Source organism: Loxodonta africana, chromosome 26 (genome assembly GCF_030014295.1).
Source record: "Loxodonta africana isolate mLoxAfr1 chromosome 26, mLoxAfr1.hap2, whole genome shotgun sequence".
Taxonomy (NCBI): Eukaryota; Metazoa; Chordata; class Mammalia; order Proboscidea; family Elephantidae; genus Loxodonta; species Loxodonta africana.
Genome location: NC_087367.1, coordinates 39064072 through 39085642, shown reverse-complemented (window position 1 = coordinate 39085642; position 21571 = coordinate 39064072). Strand labels below are relative to the sequence as shown.

Genomic DNA, 21571 nt, shown 5'->3' with positions numbered 1-21571 from the left:
CTTTATAAATGGGATGCATTCCAAAAGTGGGTATTTGAATTGTTTATGAGGCTATGAAAATATTTTGGTAGCAAGCTATAATATGAAATTATGCTTTAATTTTGGATAACTAGATTGTCAGGAAACTAGAGTTTACACAGTTCTACTTTAGTGTTATTTTTGATAACTCAGAAGTTTAGGCTGGCACTGCATGTTGGCAGTTCAACTACTAGCTCTTTTACTGATTTGGGGTTCTGGGTAAACTGGAAAAGTTATTTTTCCTCCCTATATTAATTTGTTGCTAATGGGAAATAGTACATAAGCGTGTTCTAGCAGGCATCAGAAAGAAAGAGCAAGGAACAAAATTCCTTTTTCTCTGGTTTTTAAACATACATTTTTTGTTATAAAAAAAAGTATTGAAAAAAAATTAATTATTTCCCCCAAAAAAAGAAAAGAGTATTGCAGGAAGTAACATACAGCGTAAACCCCACAATACAAATAAAGGATTTTAAAAGTGTCTCCCCTTGTTCTGAAGCTGTAACTCTCTACTCCACCTACCCTCCTCATCCACTTCAGACTAAATAACTCTGCTGGACCTGATCAGTCATCCTAAGCCTTGATTGTTTCTTCCTGATGGAAAGTGTGACAACTCCTTGACTATAGCTTTATTCTTTACTTGTACCTGCTTCCTAACAGTGTAGGCCCTCTGCACCATTCTGAGGTCCTCTGAAGAGCTCTCTTATACCCAAACTACCCCTCGTTGACTATTTGATGAAGTCCTCACCTTTTTTTTTTTTGCCTTGGCTGAGAGCCAGATTTTCTCTTCTTTAGTGGGTACCCAACAGAAGCAACATTCCTATCTATTATTTATACGTAGATGACATCCAGCAGTTAGCAATTAAGGAACTTAGCTTGTTTCTTAACACATACGCCCAGTTCTTCTGTTGGCGAAGCTAGCAGGGCTCACCACAAAGGCCCCAGTGTCCAGTTAGATTTTTAGTGAGAACTGGGTGTCTCCTTTCTCATCATACTATTCATCTTGTCACAAGCTTTTCTCGGAGTGAATTAATAATATATTTACAAAAATATACTTAGTCTTTTTCTCTATGATCCTGACTTTTAAATGAATGAAATTATTATATGTCTTGATTATGTTGATTTCCCAATTCTGCCAATTTCAAGACATTGCAGAACTTGTAGTACTTACCATGAAGTTTCTTATTTTTAAAATTGGATGTTCTTAGAAAAATACTGATCTTTGGCATTTTAAACTAAAAGAACATTGCAGCTTTCGACTATTTTAATACCTGAGAGAAATCACTGTTTAATATTACATATCAGAAGAAGACATTATAATAAGTATTCTATAGAAATTTTAATACATCTACCTGAAGTTTTTTTTTTTTTTTTTTTTTTTTAGTTAGAGTATAGAGTTATTTGATGTTGTGGGTGATGCTGTGAATTTGTGATGTGCATGGCTTCAGATGTCATAATTTTTTCCCCCCGACTTTCTAGGAAGTGACAGCTAGCAGTCGCCACTATGTTGACAGGCTGTTTGACCCTGATCCCCAGAAAGTTCTACAAGGTGTCATGTAAGTAGTATATATTTATGAGTCTATCAAAAAGTTGTTTGTTTTCATGTTTGAATCTGCCAAATATAATTCTGAAAATGCAGGGTTATAATTTTTTTCTTCTGTTTGGTTTCTTTTTGGAAAGACCTCTTGATGTTCACGATAACTTTAATATTGTACTGTAAGGACTTGGCCTGTTGGATAGTTGTTAATTAACATGGTTAGTTTCATTTTTTTGTAGAATACTTACTTCACATTTAAAATGTTTCTTTTGGAGAATGCTTTTGCTACTTTAATATCCAGCAAAGGCAAAAGAATAAAATTGATGATCTTTTATAATTGAAAAAGGGTGGGAAAGTAGGTCAGTAGAGTTTGTTTGGTTAACTCATTAGTGGTCTGTAAGGCTTGAGTCTTCTAGTGATGTTGTAGATATCAGAATTTAAACAGCAATCATTAGAAAATTTAAATGAGCTCTTGATAACCTGAATGTCTTCCTTTTCTCAAAATCTTTCTCATGTTTAATGAGAGGAAACATTTTTAAGCAACATACCTGAGGTAATTATGCTTTAAAACAAGTAGAGCAGGTGGGATAAGATTTCAAGTGATTCAAAGATGAAGCCTCTCTCTTTTTTGAGAGGGAATCTCTTCTGTCCTTTTCCTTGAACGTTTTAGTTCTAAGGAAAAAAGCCTAGTTGCTACTGCAGCCCCATGTAGCCCAAGCCTCCTTACAAGGTTAGGAGACAGTGAGGGTCCATAGGTCTGAACTCACCAGGGGAAGGAGGACACAGAAAAGGGTCAAGATGAGATGCATTTGGGGTAACACTGAGGACACATAAATGAGTCACTTTCTTCTTCCCTTACCTTGTGTTATCAGCCCAATAATACCTTAAGTTGAAATGTTGCTTAACCATAGCAAGGCTAGAGTGCTTTGTTTACAGAAGTTTCTGTTGACGGCAATTCTTTTTCAAAGCCAAAAAAGGTGGGGAGTGGGGGGCATGGGGGATGGGAAGGGGGAGCTTTGTAGAAAGTATGTCTTGGATATGTGAGTGAGTTTGTAAAGGGAAGGCAAGATAGAAGTGAGTAAGGCTGCTTGGCTTTTGAAGTTGAGCTGGAAGGGAAGGTGAGGAGCTGGATGGAGGCTCCCTTGGGGATACCTGACACCTTCACATCTCCTCAGTTTACAGAAAGAATGGGGAATGATATTTCCTGTTTTCTCATTACACTAATGTTGCCTTTGTCCCCTTAACTAGGAGATTTTTAGCAACTTAACTAGCTCCTTTTTAGACTAATTTGATTATTACAGGAAAAGTAGTATTAAATCCTACACAGACAGAATAGTTGAGAGGATAGGTTTAATTTAACACTGCTGAAGACAGGCAGACATTCCCCACACACAGCCCAATAGCTCTGTATATAAGTACATCCTAAATATTACTTAAGATTCTTTAAGAAATAGTTTACTTGAAAATGTCAGACTCATTAAGCGTCCAGGAAATGATAATAGTAGATGTTGATGTTAATCATTATTATTACTGTTACTACAGTTGTTACAGGAAATAGCTAAATTTATCAATCAAGGACTGTGTGATAGAGTTGTGTTTCGAGTTGTATCTGATATGAATAGTTAATTGAAGCGCTACTTGGAGAAATTTTGTTATCAGAGAGGACTAGCTTCTCAAAATTGACAGAATAACAAAGGATAAAAGAACATTGGGAAAAGTATATTATAACAAAGCAGTAAACGTAGTTTGATAGCATTAAAACCAAAACCAAAGCCATTGCTATTGAGTCAAGTTGCTTCCAGCTCATAGTGACCCTATAAGACAGAGTAGAACTGCCCCATTAGAGTTTCCAAGGGGTGACTGGTGGATTTGAACTTCCAACCTTTTTAATTAGTAGCCAAGCTCTTAACGACTGCGCCACCAGGGCTCCAGTGCCTCTTAAAAAATTATTAAGTCTCAGGTATACTTAGCTGTCAGCTAGACAGATAAGAAAAGTTGTTTTTGTGAAGAGATAGGAGAGTGGAAAGAACATGGGCTTGTGGTTTTAATGTTTCCTAGTGGGCCCCTTCCTAGCCATGTATTAGACAAGCTACTTAATATCTCTGAGCCTCAATTTTGCATCATCTGTAAAGGGAAAATAGCACTGCCCATCTTGTCAGGTGGTTGTGAGAATTAAATCAGAAATAAAAAATTCAGCACCTGGCATGTTGTAGATACCCCCCCAATTGGCACTTAAGCAGTTAGTTGTTATTGATCCTAATTTAAAGCAACTTAAAAATAAGTTTTTTTTTTTCAAAGAAGAGAAAGGAAAACTCATTTTAAAAAATTAAATGATTTAAACTGAAGAAGAGGAAGAGTAGCTAGAATTCTTGATTTGAACAAGAGAATGAGAGTGATAATACTTATGATTGCTACTTATAATACTAAAATTTGCTTATAGTTTGAAAGGGACAGATCATCTTTTTGCTTGACTTCAGAGCAGAGGTGACCTTGTATGTGCAGTGGATTTCCCCAGATAGAAATTTATTCTTTCGGATCTAATTCTCTTCTGAACTTTGTCACTGAGAATTCAGAGATTTATTTTATTAATAAGGCTTTTTTTCAAAATGCAGACACATTTAGGAAGTTTTAGCAGTGGTTCTCAAAATGATTTGAATTTTGTAGATCTGAGAAAGACCTGGGAATCTGCATTTTTTCATAAGCGTCCAGATGGTTCTGCACATGTGTCACAGACTGCACTTCAAAATCCAGTTGCTTCCTTTCTGAAGTAGTTGATTTGGGTGCAGGAGTCGTTTACTGAACAAGCAGGGCAGAGAAGTGCGATGGGGGATTTGGGGGAGCTTGATGGCACTCCATACTTTTGGTGTGGTGGATAGAGTACCAGTGAATGAAAGAGGCAGGTAAAAAAAGGGACAGTTTACCAGTTTGATTTGCATATCTCTGAGATAGTTTATATTCTGGCCATTGACAGCTGTTTTACTTTGTCTCCTAGAAAAAAAGAGCTGTTTTTGTCCTTTAGGATAGACCATTGCCTTGGCAGCTTTCTTTGCATGTCGACTTCTCTAGCATTGGCAACCCTGAGGTGTGTCTTGCCCTTTTTTTATGTCGCCCATTTGTTCTGTCGCCCTTTTGTTCTGAGGGGCAAAGGAGTGTGGTTCTGTGGAGACACTAGACTTGGTATTCATTTAGCCAAATGGTTATCAGTTTGTCAACCTTTGTTGTATGTGGTCAAGAGAATGAAAAGTGAATTCTGTTTATTTTTAAATGGTCCTGTCTAATATTAGAATAGTATTGATAGAGGAAAGGAGGAACCAAAATGATGTTTAAGTAAAGAGAGTTGACCAGTTCTTTCCTTTTACACATTACACAGTCACCTTTGAGTCCACAGAGATCATTACTAGACCAAATTAGGTAGATAGAAGGGAGGTGTCCACAGAGTATAAACAACCAAAGGTAGCTGCCTAATTTTAAAATAAATTAGTCAAATGATCTCAAATTATAGGCCTAGTGAGAATATAGAGAACTTGGGTGATTTTCCAAGGGCTGGAAAAGACAAAGGCTGAAGTAATTGGCTTTGGATTCAAAATACCCAAATTGACAAGACAATAAAGAATTTACAACTAGCTTTGGCTACAAGCCAATCACAGTTTTATCATTTTTCTAGTTATATTAAGTTTTATTTTTCTCAATAAAGATTATGAACACATAAAACACAATAGACTAGCAGGAAAAACAAAATTGAAGAAATTGAAGGTGAATAATGAGTTTTCATCATGATCTGTAACTAATTTACAACTCATTGAGTTACAGCCGTAGTCCTACCCATAGCGGGAACTTCTTTGTAGATAACCCACATAAAGGACCATTTCACCTAGTTGATGAATATTCCCTCATCAAAACTGCTTAATTTCAGTTGTTTAAGAGTGGGAACTTATCTAGAAATAATTTTTATTAGTAGTATTATATTTAACATAGACCTGAAAGGTTTATTGTATCAAAGGTTTAGTTACAGCATCAGATCCTTTCCTGTGAAAGTGCAAAGTTTCAAATGCACAGCTGAATAGAAGATTGTTAGGTGTGGAATAAGATATGAGCGGAGAGAAGAGGGAAGTCACTTGTGTAGGTCATAAACTATAGCCTTTGCAACTGTAACAGAGTAAGTAGATATATCTAAAAAACTATCCTGAATTGCAAATTCTGAGCTTCCTCTAGTGTCGAGATCTTAAAATAGTTGCAGGATAGTTTCTGGTGAAGTTACTGTAGTATTGATTCAACTACATTGAAGACGAGTAACTATTCAATAGTTTTTGTAGATCGTCAAAGCTACTTATGCGTTGTGGTTTTTGAACTTGTCTAAATTAGCACACCGGATTTGATTTTTATGTTAGTAACTCTCAATGGAAAGATCAACAGATATCCCTGTGTTTTTGTTGGTATACAAAAGATGATATAAGCAAACATGGCTGACTTTGTAATTTCAAAGTTGAATAGAATCAGAAAGTTAGGTTAGACCCTCTGTTGAACTCAGTCAGGTAATTATGGATACTGTAGAATTGCGTGGTTTTCACCAAATATCCATGCCTAAAAAGTCTCTTCTGAAATATTTTAATGTATTGAAATGAATTTATTTTGGTAATGACTACTCAGTTTTCTGGTACTATGAAATTGTGTGTCTCTGGTTTTAGCAGAATATAGGCAGGTTCCATTTTCTTACATAAGTGAAAGACAAATGAGCTCCCATAAAAATGAAGCCTTTGGTTTTTGAGAATTTTTAAATGAAATGGTTAAGATACTTCAAAAGTTATATCCTAAAAAAGAAATATCATTTCTTCTATTTTTCCTTCCTAATATCTGTTACTTTAAAAGTTTTGTGGGCAGACATACTGAGATGACCTTATTACCCAATGCAGTGGCCTGAATCTGAGTCTTACTTGTTGAAAACTATGTATTCTGAGGCAGAATTGAGTCTGAAGATTATGATTAAAAAGAATGGCAAGATGCTGTGTGAATTATTGAATTACTGACATAGTCTGTAGTTGCACACGTGTGTAGTATTAACTTTGAACATCAAGAATAAATGTACATTTATATGCATATGCATCTCTTCATATTGTATAAAGCACTTAACTATATGCTGCCATATTGTTCCATGATGCTCTAACACAATTTTTTAAATACCCTTTGAAATGACTAAGTATATAGAAAATATTTGTTAGTATGCTGAAAAATATTTTGGCTTATTAAATTACACCCTTCACCATTTTTGGAGAATGTAAAATGATTTGTGATCATATATTGATAACAAAGAGTTAAATATAAAAATTACCCTAATTTCTGAGCCACTATTTAATTTTCAAAATTATGTATTCATTTATTGTCACTAAGGAAACATAAGATGCTATGGAAAGAAGATTAAGTATTATTTACACTAAATTTTTCATGATTTTATATGCAACTATGTACATTCTAAAAATCAATACCACAGCATAATTTGTTGACAAGAATGAACTAAATTACTGCCAATCCTCAGGTCTTTTCAGTTTTTATTTATAGTAGATGCACAATAAATGCCTGAGTTGAGTTGAGCTCAGGTACAGTGTGGATTTCTTAGGTGCCTCCTGAATCAAAGCCATATGTTAAAAATAACTTTAGTTCAAATGACAGATCATTGTTAACTGATTGGCAGTTCACAAATGGCAATGGTATCTTTAATCAGAAAATGAATATACCTCATTCCCTAACCATGCTGGATAACAGAAAGTTTGCTGTACTTGGATCTTACATTCTCCAAAAAAAACTCACAATAATTATAATCATAGGGATGGAACAGTGAATATGTTCATAATTTTCACAGTCCAAATTCTCTTATAAGTTGGTTACCATGTCACCTTATTCTGGCTACCTAGAAATATGTATTTTCTCCTATTTTTTGGATGAATTTCTCATAAACAGTGAGTTTTCAGAGTAGTTCAAACTTTACACTCAGATTGTAGTTTTTGGTATCCAGTACTTTTTGGCTACTTCACACCAGTTAGGGAATGAATGTACAATACAGTATTCTAAACGAAAGCTTCTTCAGGGAAGTGAAAAGTAATACTGGTTTCAAATGAAAATCATATAGTTGACCTTTAGATTGGGGCTCCAAACTTCAATACTTTTAAAGATAAACTTGTTTTTATTAGATGACATTAGGTTTTCAGTTAAAATATATGCTATTTTGACTTTAGGAATGAATATGCCCATACTTGATTGACTGGAACTTTGTTTCTCCAGCAGGTTTAGATCCCAATTCTCTTTTTACTTTTCCTGCTATTTTAATAGCAAAGTGTAATGTGAGAGTGTTAATTACCACAGTAAAACAGTGTTTCTTTCTCGGTTTTGATTACCATCATGTTTCTCTGATGTAGGCACATGCTGTTGAAGGCACCAAAAACCAAACCCATTGCCATCGAGTTAATTCTGACTCATAGTGACCCTATAGGACAGAGTAGAACTGCCATGTAGAGTTTCCAAGGAGCACCTGGTGGATCTGAACTGCCAACCTTTTGGTTAGCAGCCATAGCACTTAGCCTTAGTACACATTATTTTAGTATTAACACCCGTTTTCTCTACTATTCTAAAATTAACCTGTTTCAGAGCAAAGAAAGGAAGTAAAGTAGAAAGATTAGCCTCTGTGTAAAACTGGGTACCAATTCAGTCCATTTATTAGCAGGCAAATTTAAAACTCCAGCTAGATTTTAGCTGAAAATATTCCTGACAGATTCATGTTTGTAGCATCTTAATTGGCTCTTCTTCTCCCAACCCCAAAGAGTAGGATATCCTAAGGCTTACTACCTGGATAGTCTTATCTCACCTAAAAAATAATCCATTGTGTCTAAAATCAAGATCTTGCTAAGGGATTCCTTCTCTAAGCTTCACAGTTTTTTCTGTACCCAGGTGCCCACTCAGAACGTGTCACATACCACATTTTACCCTATCAAGTCATCTTGTTAACTGCTTCCTGAAAAATGTCCTTTGTACTGATGATTCCTGTGGTTTTCACCTGAATCAGTCTTGCATAGCCGGATACCTGAATGGATTGATTACTTTGTTCAACATTCACTGAGTGCCGACAAATGCTGGGCATTGTGCTAGTGTGGGGGTATAAAAGGATGAATAACATAGCCACTACACTGGAGGATCCAGAAGTCTCATGGAGGAGTCAGATGACTAAAGAAACAATCCACTATAGTTTGCTTAGAGAATGCTATGATAGTGATAAGTACAGAGGTCTTGGGACCACAAAGAAGGGGCATCAGTCACTTCGTTGCCTCTCGTTCTAGTAGTATCTGCATTCCAGTCCATTCCACATTCAGTTTATCTTCCTTAGTCACTGCTTCCTTCATGTCTTTTCTCTGATTAAAAACATGATAGCTCCTTAATCCATCCATTTTAGTTTGTCTCTTCTCCCTGTCTCTTTTCTAATTTTATGTTCCCTGCTACCCTAAAGTGAACCTTCTTTTTGATCCAGGCTCCTGTTACTGCCCTGGAAACATGCCATGTTCATTCTTAATACGGTCTTCTGTGAATAGTTTTTTCATTTGCTCTTCCCATCCGCTCATCCAAATCCCTGACCATTTTCTAAGGTTCATCTTAGTTCCTACCACTGCCTGAAAACCTGGTAGGCTTATTTAACATCTACCTGTCTCAACTCTGTAAGCACCGTATAACAATGGCTTAACACTGTTTGTGTTCCCAGATAAATTGTAAACTCGTTAGATCAGTTGTCTCGTATGATGCTTTTGTAGCCTTCGTAGAGCCTAGCACGTTGCTGAGCTCAAAAACTAATTGTTGAATTTACGTATAAGGACATTTTCCCCTAACATTAAAAGTTGGTAGGCATGAGATTATATTCCTTTGATCTGTTGGGAAAATGATGTTTTTGACTAAAAATTAGAAAAGCCTTTATAAGAAAGTGAAAATTGGAAACAGGAGGAAAAAGGAAATATATTTACTAAATTCTTTTGTCTTTTCTATCATTTAGTTGTAAAGACTTGTTGTGCCGGAGGTAATGGAAAAAACACTTGACGTAAAAGACATGGGTTGAGACTGACTGTCATTTAATATGAGACTCTGAAAGAAGCTTCTAATCTGAGTTGTAGCATCCTCATCTGTAAAATGGGGTTAATATTACTCAAGGTTGTGATAAAAATTAAATAAAATAATGGATTTAAAATATTTTGTGATAGGTAATATGTAAATCTTGCATAGTTTTATTCTTGCTCCCATCTTGGGTGATAGTTGTGAGTTTGCATATTATAAAAATGAGGATTTCCAAGTGGTACGTTTTCTAGAACCACTTCTTTTAATGATGTGTTGATAGTAACTTCTCTGAATTTTCCAGGTCAGACTGGCTTTCTTGCCTGTCAGGGGAAGGAACACTTGTATCCTAACAAAGTGATGAGTATGCTGTGGTTGAGAACACCTAGGAAGCGAGCATAAGCCAGAACTGGGAGTGTCAGAGAATACTTCCTAGAGGAAGTGACATTGGTCTCTAAGCTCAGACCTAAAGGATGAGTAAAGTTAGTGAGAGGAAAGTATGCCGGAGGGAATAGGGAGATGAGAGAGAGAAAATAGCTACTTTCAGAAGCTTTATCTGGCTGCCTCAGAAATTGATTCTTTAGTTTAGGAATTAACCTAGATCTGCTGAAGATGAATATATATATGAAAAATATTGTCTCTTTTGGTATTAATCTTATAGAATTGATCACTTAGAATCCCTTTATAGTAACATCTGAATAGAATTTATTTGTTAGGTGTTAACATCTTTTTCTAGCATATGCATATTTTAGTTATTTACTATTTACAGCCATAAGAAGAATTTTTTTCTTCAGACATTGGTCCATTTTGTTAATTTCATTCTCTTTAATCAGCATTTACTATGTAGCTTATGGCTACCTCCTTTGTGTCCTTTTGTAAATTATTAGCAGAACTAGAAAATTGGTTTTGGAGGTGGTTTTTTTGGTTTGTTTTCATCTAAAAACATTTACTTTGGCATGGTTTCAGATGTCTGGAATGGGTTCAGCAGGTAATATGAAGACATACCACATTTCTATTTGCTTTTAGAAGAATGGGAAGAAATCTGGGGAGATGTAAAGGTTAGGAGTTCCAAGGTAGATAGAGCACCCAAAATGGCGTGCGGCATGGAATAGGCTGTCAGTAGATAGCTGCTGGACAAAAATGAATGTGCTGCGTTAGCACAGGGAGAACTGAATTGTTGTATATTAAGATGATGAAAGTAAATGACAAGCTGCTAGGTTAGAGCTGACAATTAGGAGGTAAGCCTCTAAGAAAAAATAGCTGATATCCCAGGAGGCAGGAGCCTCAGTACGCAAACCATCTCTCATCAACTGTGCTTTGCTGAGCGAGACTTTGGCATCACATAGTTTTATACATGTATCAGAACTTGCTAAAAAACTCAGCAAGCTTCATTCAGTTTACTCTCCATAAACAAAAGAATATTGCTACTTACCTCTGTAAAGCAGATGAAGGATCCGAGGGTAGTTTAGGAGGGATCAAGACCAGAAAAAAAGATATGAATTTGGGCACTGAGATGTAATGAAAGAAAAATCCAGGCAATTATAGTGTTTGATTCAAGACTTGTGAAAATGCTATTCAGAAACTTGTGGGGAAAAAAAAATTTTTTTTTCTGCAATAATTGAAGAAAGTGATTGAGGAAAGGTTTAATTATTACCAGAGTTTTTAATGTCAGGGAATCTGGTTGGTGTTGGAAATATATGCTGACTATAACACTCATTCATTGATTTTTTAAAATAACTTTGTTTGTTTTTCCCAATTCCCTATTTCCTACAAGATTGTGTTTTTACCAACTGTAGAACATTTTAGGAAATTTTGGTGGCGTAGTGGTTAAAAGTTTGGCTGCTAACCAAAAAGTTGGCAGTTTGAATCCACCAGGTGCTCCTTGGAAACTCTATGGGGGAGTCCTACTAGAACTTTTTAAGGTTTATAACTTTCAGAGGGCAAAAAATTTCTATATGTTAACAGAGTTCTGCTACCTAAAAAAAGGTAAGTCAAAGGAGATACTCAATGAGTATCTTGGGGAAACTTATTTTGAGATATGACAAGAATGAGTGAGCTAAAAACTTCAAAGCTCTATAGCAATGGTCTTAACGCTATCGGACCTAACTTCCCCTCTGTTGTCTTAGGCTGGGTTCTTTAGAGTAGCAAAACCAGTAAAGTATATAAATATACAGAGAGAGGGAGAGACGTATCAGGGAAACAGCTCACTCACTTGTACGGGCTGGAACATCCGAAGTCCACGGATCAGGATAGAGTCTTCTGAGTCATATAGCCACAGGGGCTGGCAAACCCAAGATTGGCAAGTTGGAGAGCAGTAATCCCAAGATGCGCAGGCAAGACTGCAAGGCTTCTCCTGATTCATGATGTGGCAGGGGATGGAGAACCCAGGATTGGCAGGTCGGAAAGCAAGACTTTTGCTCGCAGGCTGTGAAGATCAATGAATGCCAAGGTCAGCAGGTAAGCTCCTGGCTCACATCCCAAGAACTGAAGGTCAGACGAACAAGAGGCAGCTGCAGGATCCAGAACAAGCCAAAAAACCTTGCCAAGATGACGAGGAAGAAAGTAGGTGGCAGAGGGCAGAGAGAGGCAGTACCACTCAGCAGATTCCATCATGGGGGTGATCACATAAAATTTCAACAGGGAAGTGATCACAGCATTATACACCTGCCAGAACACTGAGAATCATGGCCTAGCCAAGTTGACACACAATCTTAGTGATCACACTCCACCCCTTGTCAACTTGGCACCTGTACACATCTTCCCAAACCATATATAACCTTTGAATAAACACAATAAACACAATTACAAAGTCTTACTTGGTGTCTAACATGACACAACTAACATACGTACAAGCAAAAACACACGAGCCCTGTTTACATCTTATATTTTATAAGTAAAGAAGACAAAAATATTTGATGCACACATACAAGGAAGAAATATTAATAACAATTACAGTCCTTGTTTCTGCAGCTGGTCACGTGGGCTTAACTGGCGTTTAGAACTGTCTTCTTCTACCACCCGTTCTGTATTTCCTTTGCTTTTAGCAAGCATCTCAGCTGGTCGTGGTTCTTTACCTGGTGGGGTGACCCAAACCTTCGTTCTTGAAGGGCCTGAGCTGTTGGTAGTCATGTTGGAATTTGGTTGCTGTAGTTTTCCATTGACTTTAAGAGACGCCTAAGGGATCTCCTGCATTCCAGACATACTCTTCTTTACCTCCATTATGTAATATCAGTGTGATTTCCTCTTGATAATCAGGATTAATCACACCAGCCAGTATGGTAACTCCCTTCTTTGCCTGTTGATCCAGAGGTATAAGGAGCCCAAATTGGCCAGGTGGCATTCTTAGCTTCTAGTTCAGTGGAATTAGTGATGTGTCTCCAGGTGGGAGCATTCCTCCCTTTGGGACTAAGACCTCTAGACCTGCAGAGCTTAAGGTTGCAGGGACAGGAAGCAAAAATCTTGTGATTGGGCCACTAGGGGTAATAGTGAGTGGTGCCACTCCTACTTCCACCCCTTGATTCCTGGACTGATGAATCCTGGCTATGGGAGAAACAGCACCATATATTGGATGCTGGTTTAGAGCACATGCAGCCTATTGGAGAACATTGCTCCAAACCTGCAAGGTATTCCACCTAGCTCACGCTGTAATTGTGTCTTTAGGAGGCCATTACATTGTTCTGTCAGGCCACCTGCTTCAGGATGATGGGAAACATGGTAATCACAGTGAATTCCATGAGCATGGGCCCACTGCCACACCTTTTTTGCTGTGAAGTGAGTCCCTTGATCAAACATAATGCTGTGTGGGGTACCATGCTTGTGGATGAGACATTCTGTAAATCCACGGATGGTAGTTTTGGCAGAAATATTGTGTGTAGGGAAGGCAAATCCATACCTAGAGCAAGTGTCTATTCCAGTAAGGAGAAAACGCATTCCTTTCCATGATGGAAGTGGTCCAATGTAGTGAACTTGCCACCAGGTTGCTGGCTGATCACCTCGAGGGATGGTACCATTTTGGGGACTCAGTGTTGGTCTCTGCTGCTGGCATATTGGGCACTCAGCAGTGGCTGTAGCTAAGTCAGCCATGGTGAGTGGAAGTTCATATTGCTGGCCCCATGCATAACCTCCATCCCTGCTACCATGGCCACTTTGTTCATGAGCCCATTGAGCAATGATGGGAGTTGCTGGGGAAAGAGGATGACTGGTTTCCGTAGAACGCATCATCCTATACACTTGATTGTTAAAATTGTCCTCTGCTGAGGTCACTCTTTTCTGAGTATCCACATGCAACCAAATATCTTTACTTCTTCGGCCCATTCAAAGAGGTCTATCCACATACCTCTTCCCCCTAAATCCTTGTCTCCAGTTTTCCAATCATGATCCTTCCATGACCCTGACCATTGACCATAGCCCATGAATCAGCATACAGTTGCACATCTGGCCATTTGTCTTTCCAAGCAAAGTGAACAGCCATGTACACTGCTTGAAGTTCTGCCCATTGGGAGGATTTCCCTTCACCACTGTCCTCCAGGGAGGTCACAGAAAGGGGCTATAGTGCTGCTGCTGTCCACTCTCGAGTGGTGCCTGCATATGGTACAGAGCCATCTGTAAACCAGGCACAAGTTTTCTCTTCTTCAGTCAGCTGATCATAAGGAACTCCCCATGAGGCCATAGGTGCAGAGTGGGAGATGGAAGGTAATGTGACAGATGTGGAGACCATGGGCATTTGGGTCACTTCCTCATGCAACTTACTTGTGCTTTCAGGTCCAGCTTGGCCCAATCTTGTATATGCCACTTCCATGTAATGATGGAGTGCTGCTGTGCACGTCCAACTTTACAGCTGTGTGGGTCAGACAACACGTAGCTCGTGATAGGCAGCTCAGGCCGCATGGTGACTTGGTGTCCCATGGTTAAGGGTTCAGTCTCTACTAAGGGTCAGTAACAAGCCAAAAGCTGTTCTTCAAAAGGAGAGTAGTGAGGCGGAGCCAAGATGGCAAAATAGACAGACACTGCTTTCGAGCCCTCTTTACAACAAAGACCCAGAAAAACAAGTGAAACGAGTGTATTTGTGACAAGCTGGGAGCCCTGAGCATCAAAGGCAAGCTTAGACAACGAACTGAGGGATAGGGGAAGGAAGAGACCGTTCAGGAGCAGAGAGGAGTTACCGGACCTGACTCGCAGGGAGGCCTCAGGCACCATTCCCGGAGTGGCCGCGGCAGTGGGCTGGTCCTAGCGTTCGGCCGCAGTTTCCTCAGGGAGAAGCAGCCAGCCGCACAGCCCACTCACACCTCGGGAACCTGAGGAGAAGGGCACTCTTGGCAAAGGTGAGTATTTGAGTATATTTTACCGCACCCCCCCACCTCCAAGCTGCCTTCAACGGCTGAATCCCTGGACCTGAGATAGACCCTGGCGAGCACCTGGAGCCGTCCTCCCGGCCCTGGGGAAGGAAAAACTTTGCAACTGGGGGAAAAGATAATTTGTTAGCTCCATTGACTGGGGAAGCTCAGGACAGAAGCGGCTCTTGTCCACGCATAAACTGTCCGTGGACCTTGAGCACCTTTCCCTTCTGCGTGGACCTGTGTGGGCCTATTTCGGGAGAATAGGCCCTTGTTGGCAAACTCCAACCATTTCAGCGGTGCGGTGGAGAGGTGGGTGTTTGACGTTTGACATTTCTTTGCCTATTAAACAAGGTCTTCACCTACCTGCAACAGGGACCTAAGGACTAGTAGGTCTACTTAGGTTGCCCAGTAACCCGCGACGGGTCCAGGGATAACTGGTACCTCCCAGTCCTTACAACAAAAACTTTGGGTGTCTGTGGTCCCTCTGCAGAGCCCACCCACCAGCACGCTCTAGGGAACAGAGACACGTTTTCCTCAGAGACACTTGGGGGTCAGTTCTCAGCCCCCTGCCTTGTTCAGAGCATGACCCCCTGCTGCAATCAAATACCAGTATATATACCAATCACACCTGCCCGTCTAAGACTGTAGGACAGAGCCTGTACCACACATTTGATATCAGCTGCCTGGAAACCTGAGCTGAATTCATACGAGAAATCTGAATGAACTCCTAGACTAATATACCTGATAACAGCTCTGGCCAGCTGGGGACAGGACACCAGAGATCCAAAGGTGAAAATAATCAAGCTAGCTCACTCAAGCAACCCATAGGGGTATACCAGAACAAAACAAAGGAAGCAGCTACGACACAGTAAGCAAGCATAAACTAATACAATAACTTATAGATGGCTCGGAGACAACAGTCAATATCAAGTCACATAAAGAAACAGACCATGATCACCTCAACAGGCTCTCAAAACAAAGAATCCAGGGATCTTTTAGATGAAAGTGCATTCCTGGAATTACCAGATGCAGAATACAAAAATTTAATATACAGAACCCTTCAAGACATCAGGAAGGAAATGAGGCAATACGGAGAACAAGCCAAGGAACACACACATAAAGCATCTGAAAAAAACAGAAAGATTATTCAGGAATATAATGAAAAGTTTAATCAGCTGGAAAAATACATAGACAGCAATCAGAAATTCAGAAGATTAACAATAAAATTACAGAATTAGATAACTCCGTAGAAAGTCAGAGGAGCAGAATTGAGGAAGTAAAAGCTAGAATTCCTGAACTCAAAGATAAATCACTTGGCACTAATATATTTGAAGAAAAATCGGATAAAATAATTAAAAAAAATGAAGAAACCTTAAGAATCTGTGGGACTCTATCAAGAGAAGTAACCTACGAGTGATTGCAGTACCAGAACAGGGAGGGGTAACAGAAAATACACAGGGAATTGTTGAACGTTTCTTGGTAGAAAACTTCCCTGATATCGTGAAAGATGAGAAGATATCTATCCAAGATGCTCATCGAACTCCACATAAGGTAGATCTTAAAAGAAAGTCACCAAGACATATTATAATCAAGCTTGCCAAAACCAAAGATAAAGAGACAATTATAAGAGCAGCGAGGGATAAAAGAAAAGTCACCTACAAGGGAGAGCCAATAAGAATGAGCTTGGACTACTCGGCAGAAACCACGCAGGCAAGAAGGCAATGGGATGACATATTTAAAAAACTGAAGGAAAAAAATTGCCTGCCAAGAATCATATATGCATCAAAATCGTCTCTTAAATATGAAGGTGAAATTACGACATTTCCAAATGAACACAAGTTGAGGGAATTCATAAAAACCAGACCAAAACTACAAGAAATACTAAAGGGAGTCCTTTGGTTAGAAAATCAATAATATCAGGTATCGACCCAAGACTAGAACACTGGGCAGAGCAGCCAGAAGTCAACCCAGAAAGGGAAATAGAAAAAAACAAAGCAAGATTATTTAAAAAAAAAAAAGAGCCCAACACAGGGCAACAGCAATGTTATTATATAGAAGAAGATAACATTAAAATGATAAAGAGGGTCTAAGGAATGTAATCATACACCTTCTGTATGGAGAGGAAGATACGGTGATACAAAGAAATAAAAGTTAGTTATAAATTTAGAAAAATAAGGTAACCATAAAGGAGACAAACTATCCTACTCATCAAAATAAAATACAAGGGAAATACAGACTCAGCTGAAACAAAATCAAGAACGACAAATATGAGGAAAGGACAATATATAAAGAAAATCTACTCAGCACATAAAATCAAGTGGGAAAAAGAAGCTGTCAACACACAAAAAAAGACATCAAAATGACGGCACTAAATTCATACCTGTCCATAATTACCCTGAATGTAAATGGACTAAATGCACCAATAAAGAGACAGAGAGTGGCAGAGTTGATTAAAAATCAAGAGTTGTCTATATCCTGCCTACAAGGGACACACCTTAGACTTAGAGACACAAACTAAAACTGAAAGGATGGAAAAAATACATCAGACAAACAACAATCAAAAAAGAGCAGGAGTGGCAATATTAATTTCTGACAAAATAGACTTTAAAGTTAAATCCATCAGAAAGGATAAGGAAGGACAGTTTATAACGATTAAAGGGACAATACACCAAGAAGATATAACCATATTAAATATGTATGCACCCAATGACAGGGCTGCAAGATACAGAAAACAAACTGTATCAGCATTAGAAAAGTGAGATAGCAGGAGACTTCAACACACCACTTTTGGTGAAGGGCAGGACATCCAGAAAGAAGCTCAGTAAAGACACGGAAGATCTAAATGCCACAGTCAACCAACTAGACCTCGTAGACATATACAGAACACTCCACCCAACATCAACCAACTATACTTTCTCTTCTAGTGCACATGGAACATTCTCTAGAATAGACCACATGTTAGGTCATAAAGCAAGCCTTAGCAGAATCCAAAACACTGAAATATTACAAGGCATCTTCTCTGACGAGAAGGCCATAAAAGTGGAAATCAATAACAGGAAAAACGGAAAAGATATCAAACACTTGGAAACTGAACAATACCCTGCTCAAAAAAGACTGGATTATAGAAGACATTAAGGATGGGATAAAGAAATTCAGAGAATCCAATGAGAATGAAAACACTTCCCATTAGAACCTTTGGGACACAGCAGAATCGCTGCTCAGAGGCCAATTTATATCAATAAATGCACACATCCAAAAAGAAGAAAGGGCCAAAATCAAAGAACTATCCCTACAACTTGAACAAATAGAAAGAGCAACAGAAGAAACCCACAGGCACCAGAAGAAAACAAATAATAAAAATTAGAGCTGAACTAAGTGAAATAGAAAACAGAAAAACAATTCAAAGAATTAACAAGACCAAAAGCTGGTTCTGTGAAAAACTCAAAATTGATAAACCAAACTGGCCAAACTGACAAAAGAAAAACAGAAGAGGAAGCAAATAACCCGAATAAGAAATGAGATGGGGGATATTACAACAGACCCAACTGAAATTCAAAGAATCATATCAGATTACTATGAAAAATTATACTCGAACAAATTTGAAAACCTAGAAGAAATGGACGAATTCCTAGAAACACACTACCTACATGAACTAACACAAACAGAGGTAGAACAACTAAATAGACCCATCACAAAAGAAGACATTGAAAAGGTAATCAAAAAACTCCCAACAAAAGAAAGCCCTGGTCCGGACGGCTTCATTGCAGAGTTCTACGAAACCTTCAGAGAAGAATTAACACCACTACTACTAAAGGTATTTCAGAGCATAGATAGCATGGAATACTACCAAACTCGTTGTATGAAGGCACCATATCCCTGATACCAAAACCAGGTAAAGACACCACAAGAAAAGAAAATTATAGACCTATATCCCTCATGAATGTAGATGCAAAAATCCCCAACAAAATTCTAGCCAATAGAATTCAACAACATATAAAAAAAATAATTCGCCATGACCAATTGGGATTCATACCAGGTATGCAGGGATGGTTCAATATTAGAAAAACAATTAATGTAATCTACCACATAAATAAAACAAAAGACAGGAATCACATGATTTTATCAATTGCTGCAGAAAAGGCATTTGACGAAGTTCAACACTCATTCATGATAAAAACTCTCAGCAAAATAGGAATTGAAGGGAAATTTCTCAACATAATAAGGGCATTTATACAAAGCCAACAGCCAACATCACCCTAAATGGAGAGCGCCTGAAAACATTCCCATTGAGATTGGGAACCAGACAAGGATGCCCTTTATCACCACTTTTATTCAACATTGTGCTGGAAGTCCTATCCAGAGCAATTAGGCTAGATAAAGAAATAAAGGGCATCCAGATTGGCAAGGAAGAAGTAAAAGTATCTCTATTTGCAGTTGACGTGATCTTATACGCAGAAAACCCTAAGGAATCCCCAGAAAACTACTGAAACTAATTGTTCAGTAGAGTATCGGGATGCAAGATAAATATACAAAAATCGGTTGCATTTCTCTACACCAACCAGAAGAACATCGAAGAGGAAATCACCAAATCAATGCCATTTACAGTAGCCCCCAAGAAGATAAAATACTTAGGAATTAATCTTACCAGCGATGTAAAAGACTTATACAAAGAAAACTACAGTACACTTCTGCAAGAAACCAAAAGAGATTTACATAAGTGGAAGAACATACCTTGCTCATGGATAGAAAGACTTAACATTATAAAAATGTCTGTTCTACCAAAAGCGATCTATACATTTAATGCAATTCCGATCCAAAGCCCAAGGACATTCTTTAATGAGTTGGAGAAACAACTTACCAATTTCTTATGGAAGGGAAAGAGGCCCCAGATAAATAAGGCATTACTGAAAAAGAAGAACAAAGTGGGAGGCCTTACTTTACCTGATTTTAGAACTTATTATACCACCTCTGTTGTCAGAACAGCCTGGTACTGGTAGAACAACAGATATATGGACCAATGGAACAGAATTCAGAATCCAGACATAAATCCATCCACATATGAGCAGTTGATATTTGACAAAGGGCCCAAAACTGTTAAATCAGGAAAAGACAGTGTTTTTAACAAATGGTGCTACTCTAACTGGATATGCATCTGCAAAAAAAAAAATGAACAAGACCCATACCTCACTCCATGCACAAAAACTAACTCAAAATGGTGGATCAAAGGCCTAAATATAAAATCTAAAACGATAAAGATCATGGGAGAAAAAATAGGGACAACATTAGGAGCCCTAATATATGGCGTAAACAGTATACAAAACATTGTAAAGAATGTAGGGGAAAAACTAGATAACTGGGAGCTCCTAAAAATCAAACACCTGTGCTCATCCAGAGACTTCACCAAAAGTGTAAAAAGACTACCTACAGGCTGGGAAAAAGTTTTTAGCTATGACATTCTGAACAGCGCCTGATCCCTGAAATCTACATGATACTGCAAAAAGACGAAAATGGGCAAAAGATATGAATAGACACTTCACTAAAGAAGACATTCAGGTAGCTAAAAGATATATGAGGAAGTGTTCACGATCATTAGCCAATAGAGAAATGCAGATTAAAACTATGTTGAGATTTCATCTCACTCCACCAAGGCTGGCGTTAGTCCAAAAAACACAAAATAATAAATGTTGGACAGGCTGTGGAGAGATTGGAATACTTCTGCACTGCTGGTGGGAATGTCAAATGGTACAACCACTTTGGAAATCGATTTGGCACTTCCTTAAAAAGTTAGAAATAGAACTACCATACGATCCAGCAGTCCCACTCCTTGGAATATATCCTAGAGAAATAAGAGCCCATACACGAACAGATATATGCATACCCATGTTTATTGCAGCACTGTTTAAAAAAAAAAAAAGCACTGTTTACAATAGCAAAAACATGGAAGTAACCAAGGTGCCCATCAATGGATGAAGGGATAAATAAATTATGGTATATTCACACAGTGGAATACTACGCATCGATAAAGAACAGTGAGGAATCTGTGAAACATTTCATAACGTGGAGGAACCTGGAAGGCATTATGCTGAGTGAAACTAGTCAGTTGCAAAAGAACAAGTATCTTATAAGACCACTATTATAAGAACTTGAGAAATAGTTTAAAATGAGAAGAAAACATCCTTTTGTGGTTACGAGGTGGGGGAGGCAGGGAGGGTGGGAAAGGGGTATTCCCTGATTAGATAGTAGATAAGAACTACTTTAGGTGAAGGGAAAGACAGCACACAATACAGGGGAGGTCAGCACAATTGGACTAAACCAAAAGGAAAGAAGTTTCCTGAATAAACTGAATGCTTCGAAGGCCAGCCGTAGCAGGAGCAGGGGTCTGGGGACCATGGTTTCAGGTGACATCTAAGTCAACTGGCATAATAAAATCTATTAGCAAAACATTCTGCATCCCACTTTGAAGAGTGGCATCTGGGGTCTTAAATGCTAGCAAGCAGCCATCTAAGATGCATCAGTTGGTCTCAACCCACCTGGATCAAAGGAGAATGAAGAACACCAAGAACACACAGCAATTATGAGCCCAAGAGACAGAAAGGGCCACATG

At 38.4% G+C, this 21571-nt stretch overlaps 1 protein-coding gene and 1 pseudogene across 7 annotated transcripts in view; one reads left to right on the top strand and one right to left on the bottom strand.

The window, feature by feature from the left end:
• Positions 1-21571, top strand: part of ARMC8 (armadillo repeat containing 8) — a 179786-nt gene that overhangs the window by 44892 nt on the left and 113323 nt on the right. For 6 of the 7 annotated variants that reach the window (XM_064277268.1, XM_064277272.1, XM_064277271.1 and 3 more), the window contains one exon: positions 1495-1571. In XM_064277268.1, the coding sequence (XP_064133338.1) occupies positions 1495-1571 (77 nt within the window). Of the gene's footprint in view, positions 1-1494; positions 1572-11952; positions 12089-21571 lie in introns of those variants that run through there. The other variant, XM_064277273.1, reaches the window with a different exon arrangement.
• Positions 11954-14827, bottom strand: LOC135228682 (uncharacterized; annotated as a pseudogene).